This window comes from Oryx dammah, unplaced genomic scaffold, assembly GCF_014754425.2.
Source record: "Oryx dammah isolate SB20612 unplaced genomic scaffold, SCBI_Odam_1.1 HiC_scaffold_2, whole genome shotgun sequence".
Lineage (NCBI taxonomy): Eukaryota > Metazoa > Chordata > Mammalia > Artiodactyla > Bovidae > Oryx > Oryx dammah.
This window is the reverse complement of record NW_024070186.1, coordinates 154,460,066-154,473,351: the sequence shown is the minus strand read 5'-3', so window position 1 is coordinate 154,473,351 and position 13,286 is coordinate 154,460,066. Positions and strand designations below refer to the sequence as shown.

Sequence of the window (13,286 nt, the reverse complement as noted above, 5' to 3'; positions counted from 1 at the left end):
TTCCAATTTTTTTTCCATTCTCTTATTATCTTCAAATGTTTCTTTACACCAGGGTGTATATACAGTTCAACAAAAAGCTAATTAATCTAGTAAGACTACAATAGTAAACAGTATTCATCAGGTCATGTCCAAATCATTTCAAAAAATAAAGCTTCTTTCAAATCAATAACCATTCGAATTTCTTCTTACTACTAATAAAACTCATTCCTTTTCACCTACGAGTACACTGCCAGGGCAAATGAAAAAAGAATATGGAGAATGCTGGCATTCCCTGTAGTCCTTAACATTAAGAGGGTGTCGCCCTACATTAAGAGGGTGTCACCCTACAGCAAGGCAATGAACACCGTATGAATAAACATTTGAAAAAGTTTTCTAAATGAAACAAGTAGTTTGTGATATTTGACCACGAAGATGAATATTATAGTTGCCTAATGACCTTTGTCTATGTTTTTGCTCATTTTTCTGAGTAAAATGTTCCTGCCTTAAATGATATTAGCAGCATGTATTTTTTAGCAACACACAAATTGGAAGTTTCCTGAAAGCACTTTCTGTAATTATTCAAAAATTTGGTGTGATAAATGAACACATCTTTATCTTGGTAACTTATCAAATATGATCTACATCTACATTAACATCATTTAAAACCTGCCAACTGTCTACAAGGACTAGCAATCAAAAAGAAAAAGGAAAGTTTATGAGGAACCCAATTTAATCGTTTTTAAAAGTTATGTTTTTAAGTTATTGTCTTTAACAATATATATGTATCAGAACTTCAATGTACAAACGAAGACTAGCACTTGGCAATGGAATCACATTCTTAAGTTTCTACCTAGTAATGTACATGACTATTTAATTATTATGTGCCTAAACACCCATAAAAGCTTCAAGTCTAACTTTCTGAAATATGGAGTATTCAGCTTCACCATTAGTATTAAATTAAAATAAGTTTATGTACATTTATAATTATTCCCAATGAGATGAAAGCCATTTTTCAAGCACTACACGAATCACTTTCATGTTTTAAATACTGTAATTAATCCAAAATTAATTTTTCTAATTTTCATCTTTTTTTCCAACACCAACCCCTAGTAAACTACATTCACTTTTTAACCAATCTGACTATGTACTCACAGTATATCATACTTATTAGTGCAACTATTCTGCTGCTCCAAAAACGGGGGCAGGCAAAGTAAGGGTATGCTTTATATTAATTTGTTAATAAGATCACCAGAGATAATGCTATCAAAATTGAAAAAAGAAATGTTATGAGATTAAAAGGTCCAAAGCAACCAAAAATCTGATTTTTCAGAAAAAATCAGCTCATTCACTGGCACTCAGCAGTTTTCTATTACCCATGACATTACATCGATCACCACCCCTCGAGGCAGTTAAGAAGGCACTTGGAAACTGAAATTCCAAGTAATTACTTGCCACGATCACAACAGGAGTCAGGAGTACAGCGCCATTAAGAAACCTTCCCAATCCGTTAGACCAGGCAGCCTCCCTGTTTCAGCACTGCTATGCTGCCAGTACTCCTGAAACAAAGTTCCCCATCACCCATCCAACCAAGCCACATCCCTTCGCCAGAACCCGTTTCTTCAGAAAGCCCTTGGTAACCACCTAAGACTCCCCCAACAATGAGGCAGCCGTAGGTGGAGTTCACATGTCTCACTGCAGGAATCTGAAACCAGGAGCACCTACATCTTCACAGCACGAGGCGTCCGTCCTCTCCCTTGCATTTACGTCTTACATATCCTGTTTTTTCACGGAATCAGTAGTTCTCAAACTGAACCTGTGGATCACCAGAGGCCACCAGGGCCTAAATGGTGGTCCACAGATAAGTCTTCTCCACCCCCATCCCAGCCAATTTCGCCACCCTTCAGCCCCGCCCACCCCACACTTCAGCCATCCTCCCCCATCCTTCTAGTCCCCTGGCAAGACCACCACATGCAGTGCTGACGGGGAGGGGGGGCGGGGGGGCTCCCAACCACCTGTTGTAACCAAAAGCTGATAACCACATGGACCTGGGGCTGGAGGTCACAACAGGAGTGAGGACTAGGGGCCAAGGGCGCTTACAGGAGGGACGGGCACTAAGGAAGGGGGAAAGAAGGGCAAAGGAATAGAGGAACGGAAAACCAACTGGCAGAAGGTTCTTGGGGGCAGTGATTCACCAAAAATGAACCTGTAATAAAGTATCCCATGCTGAGAAAAAAATCTGAGAACCACTGCTTTGAAATCATAAGATCAGTTGTCCAACAGGAACTGTAGAATATTCTGAACAGCCGCTGAGATACACTGTTAGCATTCAAAACACAGTTTAAAAACCACCCCGACAAAACCCAGGAACAGGATATACACTGAGTGGCTCTTGAGCCGAATTTATACATTAGCCATTGTCTCAGGGATCAATCCATCTTCACTGTCCATCCTGGAGTATATACACATAGCAAATTTACTCATGAACTTTAGTTAAATTCACTGGCTTCTTTGTACATTTTTAATAAAACACTTTCTTAAAATTTTTAACTTTGTACATGGACACTTTTGTATGTGCATATGTTGTGTACCTTTTTAATCCAGGCTTGGGCACCAGTATTGGCCAACTGTTCTTGTGTCAAAACCTGTACTCCTGTACTTCCTGTGAACTGGCCGGGAATAGAGTTCAGCTGAGCCCAGGCATCAATCTGAAGAAAAAAGGCCTCAATTAAGTAAAATTACTTCTCTAGTTAAAACGCCACTGGTATTAATTCTCTAAATGAAATGGTTTATTTGGTTCCCACAAAGACTAAGTAACAAACTTAAATATTTAACTTTAAAAAATATATATACTGAATTTACTCTATCTTGAAAACTGTTTTCTTAAACATTCCAAAGCAGTTCAGTAACCATTCAGTGGATCCCATTAATAATAACAAATTTAAAATATATATCTAACAACTGAAAAGCATGGCTATGATACTTATTCTTCAAAATATCACACAGATACATGAAAATATACAGAAAATTGTTCACATGGTAAAGGATCCTTGCCCTCCATACATATCTCATAAATGCATGATAATAAATGTTGATAGCCTCAATTTTTAATTACTTTCTCTGAAGTGTTATAAATCAAGAATCAATTCAAGATACATGCTTAAAACATAATATAGGAAAAGTGGTCACTCAAAGACTGTGATGGTTAAAGAATTAGTTGTCGTTCATTCAAAGTATATTTACTGAACACCTGGAACTGTCAGGCAGTATTTTCTATTTGTCTGAACATGTACTTACTGTCCCCATATATTTGCCATAGAAAGAGGATGTATGGAGCAGCTGTCCACTGGTAAAAACAGACTGGATTCAGACTGTCTAGGTTCAGATCCCAGTTCCCCTACTAATGTGACCTTGGGCCTCACTTAGCCACTCTTTCTAAATGCAAATACAAATGTCCTACAAGACTATTATGGGCACTTAGCTACTATTTTTATATATTTGATTACAAACTCTATGAGGGCAGGTAATTTTTTCTATTTCTATTCTCTCAAATAATTCCTGCCCCACAGTACACGACATTTACTGAATAATCAAGCCCCAAATCACTTTCACTTAAAGAAAGCTTGCTAGAAAAATGATTTTCAAAGACCTACATGTCAACAGCATGCCACAGAGTTTACTTATGTCACAACCCTCTAGTTAGTGAAATATCATTTAGACATTAAAACCACTACATACCCGTTCCTGAGCACGATTTAACATGCTCATAGCTTCAAGGTCAAATGCATTCTCGCTGAGTCTTTTCTGAGCAAGTGCCCGTTCACTCATTGCTGTAGAGATGTCCACAGGCTAAGAAAGAAAACATAGATAATTATCTCAAATAACCAAAGACTCCCTAAATTATGAAAAATGCTCACATCTTTAGTTGCTTCATGTTAGGAACCAAAGTTTTATATAAAATTCTGTGTATACAAATATATAAAAATGTGTATATATATATATAATTTTGTAAAGCAGGGAGAAGACTCTAAAAGGTAAAATAACCTTGGAAAATAGACACGGATTGTTTGAGGTAAGTTACAAATTATCAGTAAGCAGATGAACTCAATCCAAAATCCAACTGCTTTATTTTCTACTACATCAAACTACAATCATAGAAAGTTTCATGAAGAACTTAAAAAATCTCTCACCTTCCCTAACGAAATAATCATTGGAGTTTTCATTTTATCCTGCTTCTCAGCATAGCCCTCAGAGGCAATAAGCAAGGTTCTTAAAAAAGCAAGGAGAAAACCACTGCCACGTCAAAGACCATTCCTTTACTTATGTCTGCACGTTTTCACCTACTTGTGGTCATTCGTTAAGTCTGATACAAAGAACTCAGCTTCTTCAAAGAATATATTCATTATGTATAGTTTTCCATTCATTAGTACGTGCACTGATGATGGGAGTTAAGACTGTCTCCGTGGGGTGGACAAGTGTCAGACCGGAGCACTTAAAGTATGTCTGAAATGCCTTAGGTCCGCCTCTTCAGTGCTCAGGTTCTACCTGTAAAAGCTGATGCTGAGCAGATGTGACTTAACTTTTTAAGAAGTTTCATAATATCCAGGAAAACTTCAAAGATTATCTTTAGCCCAAATATCCTATTTACCAAATTTGTGAAAGGCTCAACCATAGTGGAAAAAAAAAATCAAGTATTTGATGCTTTTTAGTTCTAACATTAAGAGCTCAAGATGATTTGTGTCAACTCACCAATTCTTAATACTTTTCTTCTAACACTACTAAACCCATAAATATTTTCTAGTATCTCATCCAAGAAAATTCATTTTTGGAGAATAGTTATCTGACATGGGAGGATTTTCCTAAATTCATATAAAAAGAATAACTAGTAGCAACTGCATGGACGTGACAAATATAAGGAAGTCAGTTAAAGTAAGTTAACAGATAAGTTTTTTTAAAAAAAGCCAAACTACGGCAACCTCTAATTTGACTGTATAATATGAAATACTTCTTTCAAAAATAAGACCTATATAATTAAGAGTAAGTGACTATTAGAGAATAATTCTATCTCATGCATAAAGATTGCCAATCTTCCTTTTTCCTATCTTCACTATTCTTAGTTACCTTGCTGAGTCACCTAGTATCATTCCTTTAGCAAAATTAAAATTTTCTTCCACAAGGTACCAAAAAGTACAGGTTTCTATATATCTGCCGTCCTTAAATGAAAGCAGAATTAAACTGAATTCATTCTGTAATCAGACTGCTCACAGATCTCATTAATAGAAGATCCTAATTTCTTAGGTTAACTTAGTAAATTATCCACACTACGTGGAACATTTCTGGGCATATACAGGTAAAGGCAGACTGAAACACTAAAACCACAGCATGTCCACTTCTCACTTCTATTACAACCATGATCACCTGCTGTGACTTTTAAAGTGGGAATCCAGATTATTTTAGATCAGAATCACATTCTTTTTTGGCCTTAGATATTTCATAAACCTGTCAGGTAAGATGATGAAGTGATTTTTGGAGGCCCATTAAATATGTGTGAAATACTATTCTTTAACTTTGCCAGAATTATTGTGGGTTTGACACTCGTCTACAAATCTAAACATTAGGGTGTTTCAGTATAATAGGTTTTTATTCTAAAAAGTTGAAGTCCAGAGAAGATAATAGGGAAAATGTACCTACCCACCAAGCCAAGCTCTGATCCCCCCAATTTCTAACTGTAAATTAGCCATAAAAATGTAGTTAAGATGGCTCTGAAAATTCCAACTTTTCTAAAATAAAATTACTTCCTCCCAACTGGAAAGCAAATTAACATACCTATCTGTGACTTCATCCTTCTGAAGACACTTTATATCTTCATACTTTTTTCTCTTTTAACCTTTATTAAGCAAACAGGTAACCTAAATACCTCATCATTTATCCTCAGGATGAAACTTCATTCAAACCTCAGTATTTTATGTTAAAGTCACATCTCACTCTGAAAGGAACTTTTATTTATTTAATATATCAACATTGAGATTTAATATAAATTTAGATAAAATTACAACTAGTTTTTTTTTCCTAAGGTAAATACAACTTCATGTATTCTTCAACAGCCTTACCAAGTGAGCTGTAAGTTCATGTCAAAACTTTATTAACAAATAGTAATTTGACTATTAACTTCATATTCGTACTTTTTAATGTGAAGAAACATACCCAAAATAGGATCAATCAGGATCATCTTAATCTCTTAAGAATCCTCAAGAGTTTATATCAAAAAGCATATATCCAAGTTGCCAGGATAACTCAGGATATGCAATAAAAAACCAACTATAATTCTCAAAACATTAATATTCAAAGATTAGACCAAAGTTCTGAATCAGTATTAAAAAACTCATAAAACATCACAGCTACCCTTTAGAACAGCACTGTCCAACAGGACTTTTACAGTGAAAGCTAATGAGCACTTGAAATATGCCTAGTGCAATTAAAGAACTGATTTCTCAGTGGTTCAATGACTACTGTATTGGACTGCATAGGATTTGTATGTGTTTATATAAAGCACTGGAGAAGGAAAATGGCAACCCACTGCTGTCTTCTTGCCTGGGAAGTTCCATGGACAGAGGAGCCTGGCAATGTGCAGTCCATTGGGTCGTTTAGAGTCATACACAACTATACCACCACTACCAGACTATAATACATAGTAGAGTGAGCCTTAATAACTTAATGTTGCTCAAAAACAGTCAAGTGGTCAAGTGTGAAAGGTACCAAAATGATGCTAAAAGTTTTAGAATGCTAAAAAGTCAGGGGCAGGGGGCGGGAATTATCTTAAACCCCGCAGAACACTATTATCAAGCTATCATCAACAATGCAAATTTATTTTCACTAATACACAGTAGACCTTCTATGTAATGTGTAGTAATATTCTAGGCATCATGATGGGGGGAAATGTTTTATTTCCTTCTCCCTAGGGCTTGTTCTAAAAGGTGAAATCCACATAAAAAGAGTATCCTGAATTATTATTCCAGTTCACACATCAATAAAAACCTGTCCAAGTTATTTCACTCCTCTACTTCAGCAACATTTCTGTAACCTAAAATGGTGTCAGGACTAATAAAACACCAATGTAATTGACTGTAGTATGCATTTCACAACCTAAGTTATTAACTGTGCATCTTCATCTTCCTTATTTTAAAAATCCTTCTAAGTCAATTTACCTTCCCCCTGTGTTAACCTGTTTACAAAAATAAAACAATTATCTTAAATAATTCTTAAAAAGTCAGTAAAAGGCTATAAAAGAACTAATGAGAATTATTAAAAGGTGGTCATTCAGGTAAGGAAAAAATAGTACCTGTAAAAGGCAAATTACTTTCTACACAAGAAATTGCTGCTGCTGCTGCTACTGCTGCAGGTATCTCCAATTAAAAGATGATATAAAAGGAAACTTTTAAGTAAAGAGAGTTAAAGAAAAAGCACCTAGCCTGCATCAAAACATGATTTAAAATATTTAGCAAAAATTAATAAAATACAAAGTAAATGACAACTATATAAACAAAAGCCACACTAAATACAGAATGCCTCAGGAGTTACATGGCTTGGTTTTAAAAACTGATTTATGAGTCTTTTTATTATTTCACATAAAATTCTCTAGTGCAATTTTTAGTTTATTACATTTAAATGAATTACAATAATTGGAGAATTAGATAAACCATTAAATGGTAAAGAAATTCCATGTTAATAACCTGGGAGAATCTAAAGAGAAGAATGAATAAAAAAGCTGTATATAACATTCTAGCACTGCCAAGACCTGTGTGTTTCATTTTCACTTAAAATTTTCATTTTACCACAAGAACTCGGTTTTCTTAAACCTCAAAAATACAGAGTTCCTAACCATAAGGGAATTTTAGCTCCACTGGGACATGAAGTAAGGAAACTTATGTCCGAGACTACACTTATATCCTCTACCCAGTAAGGCTTTGCTATCTTTATTACCGAGAATTAATGCCCCCAAAGGACAAGTTTTAAAATGTTTTCCAACACTTTTGGTTTCATTGTTTGTAAATAAAAATCCACACAAATATGATCAAGGTTCTGCAGTCACTCTTTACTGAGGATGATGCTGGTTGGCTTCTGGGTAGGAAGACGATGCTATGGCAGCAGAGCCCACAGTGTGATGAGCTGGTATTTCCATAAGATATGGATTTATGTTGATCCATCCACGTCTATCCACTCTTACTTATGTCAAAGAGCACTCATGTGCACAACTGGTAGGATTAAGGATCATATAGCAAAGCTGAGATCAAATCTGTGATCTTTGCCTGAATGTTTTATGCTCAAAACTAAAGAATCACAAATTCCAATTATATTTATTAAAATAAAAAAATAACAGGTAGAAAAATTCAAAGCACTATTCAATTAAAATATTGACCATTTAAAAAGAACTTTCCTTTTCTATATAAAATCTTTATTTCAACCCCTGACAGGGAATCAAGACTCAATGCTCCCATAAAATGTCACCAATAGTATTCTACAAACATCAGAATATAGAACATTAATCTTACTAATATGTTTGTAAGATACAGCTAAATAACTAGAACTAAACATTTCATACAGTGAACACTTGCTTTAGATGTTCAATATTACTTCTAGGTAAAAGTACACAGACCTAAAAACAAAAGCAAATTTCTGTCCCTTCCTACAATTCTGGGATTGTTTTACTTGAAATTAAAGTTAACACATATTTTTTAGTCTAATTGTCTAAGAAACTAGCTTAGAGTTCTAATAGCAATAGTTGTATATAATCTCCCCCACAGGAGAAATCTGCTTCATGAATAGACCTTTTTTTGTCTCCTGCTTTAATAAAAGGCTCCTTTACTTATTATAAAATCTTAATACCCACCTACTCCCCCCTCCCAGATGTCTTTGGAGTTAATTTCCCCAAATTTTCATTCAAATTTGACAACCACTATTGATGACAGACAATGTAAGGCACTACAGTTTCAATGTTAAGACTGAAAATGGCTAAATACTGTAATATATATATACACACACACATTTATATATAAACTGTTAATCAATAAGAACCATAATCACCAGGATTCACTAAGCATCCTCCCCATGTTCCACTGAAGTTAAATAGTTATAGTCACTTATCTTCCCAGGAAAATCTTTTGGAATTATGCAATATTTATAGGGCTTTACCACGTTGGAAAATTTTTTACACATAAATGTCTCCTTATGTTTTTTTCTAACTCTGTTAAACGCTTAATGTTGATGAAACTACTAAAAGCATGTGTATTATAATTTCTAAGTCAGTCAGTTCAGCCCTCTTACCATGGTTTATACTCAGCTGTTACTAGATTCAAGTCAGTTATAAATGTCAGTTAACCTTTCCCTCTTGAGATGTGCAGTAAGTAGCCTGATTTGCGAATCAGCAACTGAACTACTCAACTGACTTCACTAAAAATTGTCCAAATAAGCTTATCTGTCTCTCCTTCACTGGTAATGGTGTACCTTGCTTCAGTTGTTGAACCTCCTGTAAATATCAGTGACTGTAAGTTGCACTGACTAGTTATGTCCAGTGTCACTGCACAGAACGTGCTCTTTTCCAAATGCCACAGGTTAAAAACAAAACAAAAAAAACAATGTCTCCTGTGAATAGCTCAGGGGAAAAAACTACCAAAGTTTCTGATTTGGGTTCTGTTCACTTTTAACTTTATAAACAGAATTTGTTTATTTGTATTATCAGAGGTGTTTATTGGATGATGATGATATAGGGGAACCTATAGGTGAAGAGTACAGGTCTCTCTGGGTTCACATATCCCAAAATAGCAAGGATAGGAACTGGGGAAGAATCCCTACACTGTACGGACATCAGATATCTAGTCCAGTCCTTGGACAAATGTCTGGGTTTTGGAAACCAAGGGCAAGAGGTGATGACTAGTCTACTGTATCATTTAAAACTCCCACCCCCCTAGTAAGTCTCCACCCTCCCAGATCCCCCAAGCGTGATTTTGCACAACAAGTTAAATAAAAGTAAACTGTTTATTAAAAGATACAGCAAAGGTACAGATACAGAGATACATACAAAGATACAGATATATATATATATATTTACATATATATACAGTCTCGCTGTTTTCATGTGCACTATATTTAGCAGCACATTATTTAATCAGGCGGCATTTTAATGGGGCTGTTTTGACACTTGGCATTATTACTGCGTCATTTTGACAAGATACAACTATAGCCTCCTGGAAATTTCAAGGTGTGAATTCCACTTCTCCAACTTTTAATAGTAGCAAAAAGGGGAAGGAGAAGGGAAATGGAGTACCAAGGCTGAGCATTAGGTTAAACACAAGAATTCAAAAGGGCCAAGGTAGCACACAGAAGGGGAAAATAATTAAAATTAAAGGCTATCTGACAAACAACCCAGAGAATTATAGTAAGAAACCATTATTTAAAGGGCAACAGGCTATGTATCCGAGATGCTCACATCAGCCTACAGGGACCTTTTCCAAACCAGTTCTTGTGTTGAACCTGAGGATCTGCCTCTCTCTGCTCAAATCCCTCCACCCAAGAAATTTGCTACCACCAAAATCTAGAGCTATAGAGCCTTGAAGCAAAACGGGAAGCTAAATAGTTGTACCTTGGGCTACCTTCCCACAAGTGCAAGGAGGGCCCAATGTTGGGTAGGGATGTGATAACACTGTTCTCTGCAATTCGATGCTTTTCACTTTGTGGCTTGGTTCCACAAAGTGAATTGCATCGAGTTACTGTCAAATGAGAAGCTGCGGGTTGTTTCATCTGTCGTCTAACCCGGCCCTGCCGTTTAACCCGGCCCTAAGAAGAGTGAAACAGAATCCAAATCAGATATAAAATAACAATAAAATGCAGATTCAGGTATATAAAAAGAAAAATACATAATAGTTCTCTTACTTACCTCAGAGGGCAAATTGCTGCTGAAAACATTATCATCATCTTTGTTTTCTTCACCGTTTTTCTCTACAGGGACCCACTCTCCATAAACACTATCTGCTTCTTTTTTCCGATGTTGAGATCCAGATGATACAGGGAATTCTTTTGTTAATGTTACCTGGCTTTTTGGTGGAGTTGGCTTTGCTGCAGCAATCTAAAAACACAATGTTTTTCTTAATTCAAGAATGTTTTTCTTAATTCAAAACTCAATAGATTTTCAACATAATTGGAAAATGACTATTTCTCACAGTATTTAACCTAAGTTAGAAACTAAATATTATTTCAGTTTTACTTAAATAGTTCTACAAGTTGTGCTGTTTCATCAGTTCAAAAACATTAATACTCACATTCAGATTGAAAAAAATGGGTTTGGGTTCACTGAGTTTAAAGGGATGATGATAAAAAGGAGGTTCTTCTTCCTCTTCATCCGAAACATGTGGCTTATTCACTATTACATCATCATCTTCTTTACTCTGTGCAATCTGTTTGCATTTCTTAAAAAGTAAAAACAAACAAAAGATAAATCTTACACTTTATGTAGAATAACATGTAATTTCTTAAATTCAAAACCACATAAAATCAACTTTCAAAAGTAAAACAAGATTAATGATAGATTATAGGTGGGTAATTTAGCTCACTACTTATTTAAACACACTCTAGCTGGTCAGTCAGTTAACAACATTTATTGAGCACCTACTATGTGCAGAGCACTGTACTGGGCACTGTCCAGGGAATACAAAATAATAAAGTAAAAGACATGGTCCCTGCTCTCAAGGAGCTTACAATCTAGTTCAAAAGACGGAATACATACACATGAGATAATTGAGGAACGCTTTTACAGAGCAACACAGTTTAACAAGTGCAAACTGATATAATACAAACTGAGTACATAAGTGCTCAAAGAACAAAAGCTTAAGAGAGAACAGAATCAGGCAGAATCTGATAATCAAGGAATATTCCTTGAAAGTTCTAAGCCAGATTTTCATAGTTAAGAAAAAGGATTAGCAGGGAAAGGAAAAGAAAGTCACTCTATAGTCAGATAGTGGTAAAGAGGTAAGAGAAAACTTATTAAAAGGGATAAGAGGGCTGAAGATGAGGCTTATATAGGGAATCACTAAGTGTTCATAAGGTTTTGGATAAGGAGCTTGGATTTGATAAGCAAGCAATAGAAGCCTTCACTAGGTCCTTAAACATAAAAAAAAAAAGTCATAGTTCATATTGTAGTAAATCTAAGGAAAGAGATTAAGAAACTATGCAATCCCCAAACGTATGGCTAAATAAAATTTGAAACACTTGCAACTGGGCTAGATAATAGCATGTCTTTCCATAAATGTTTTATAGGTTGAGTATCTAAAGGAACAGAACTCAAGGACGGAATATAAGGCATGATGGAGAGGGTGCAATGAGGTCTGACACATAAAGCAAAGTCAATTCCTCCTTGAGAAGCAAAGGAACAGACTCCAATTACCTGGCTTTATAAAAAGGTCAGAGTAAATTTGGGTGCACTTGTCTCTATACAAGCAGTAGAATTTATCATATCCCTTATCAATTGAAAATATTTTAACAGGATAAAAAGCTCATTTAGCCAAAAACACAGAGTATACCAAGCTTGTAACCAAGGGGAACAGAATATATTGACAGTGGCAGGCTGGCATAAGGCTAGCCAATAACAAGTTTCAATATCTGAAACAGTGTGGTATTTCTGGATCCTAGCAGCAATATTCAGCGTCCTCCAAAAAAAAAAAAAAAAAAACAAAACACAAAATAAATTTAAAAAAAAAAAAGCCAAAAAAAAAAAAAAAAAAAAGCCTCAATTGAAAAGATCAAATTCTTAAAAACAAAAATAATTGTGTTTAAAATACATATGTTACTGCCAAAACCCGAACCGCAGGAAGAACTGATAATGGCCGGCCATTATCACCAATGGCTGGTACCAAACAGCCAAAACCCGAAATGTTGATGCGAAAGAAGTTCCTTTCAGGCAATGGCCAGCTATTCTCATTAATTTCCAAGCTCCGGTGGCAAAAGATCATTTCTGAAGATTGTCTGTGTCTTTGCGTATATGCAGTACACTCGTGGCGATCAGTGAACACGTCGTGAATGGAAACGAAACTGTAGGCGAGCTTCTGCGTGTTGCTCACTCAACACCTCCTCCATTCAAACGAACCGTCCCACTCCTCAGTCAGTTTGGCTTCTAAAACTGGAAAGCAAAAGTAATGGGAAGTAACTTAGCTAGCGGAGCTTAGCCATCCCGGATAATGGCCTGCTAAACAGAGCTTCTGCCGCTGCCACGTCTGTATTTCGGGTTTTGGCCACTCGGTGCCAGCCATTATCAGTTCAGCCCA

The 13,286-nt window shown here is 35.7% G+C and overlaps 1 protein-coding gene across 7 annotated transcripts in view; it reads right to left on the bottom strand.

Annotated features, from left to right (window-relative positions):
- The window catches only part of SON (SON DNA and RNA binding protein), a 31,322-nt gene that overhangs the window by 5,324 nt on the left and 12,712 nt on the right, over positions 1-13,286 (bottom strand). For 4 of the 7 annotated variants that reach the window (XR_005718985.1, XR_005718984.1, XM_040228415.1 and 1 more), the window contains exons 5-8: positions 11,289-11,435; positions 10,907-11,095; positions 3,715-3,825; positions 2,568-2,684 (exon numbers count right to left, since the gene is read on the bottom strand). Coding sequence is in view for 4 of the 7 variants with exons in the window: in XM_040228415.1 (XP_040084349.1) it covers positions 2,568-2,684; positions 3,715-3,825; positions 10,907-11,095; positions 11,289-11,435 (564 nt within the window). In the remaining 3 variants the exon portion in view is untranslated. Of the gene's footprint in view, positions 1-1,701; positions 2,685-3,714; positions 3,826-5,092; positions 10,807-10,906; positions 11,096-11,288; positions 11,436-11,604; positions 13,142-13,286 lie in introns of those variants that run through there. The other 3 variants (XR_005718987.1, XM_040228424.1, XM_040228427.1) reach the window with 3 other exon arrangements.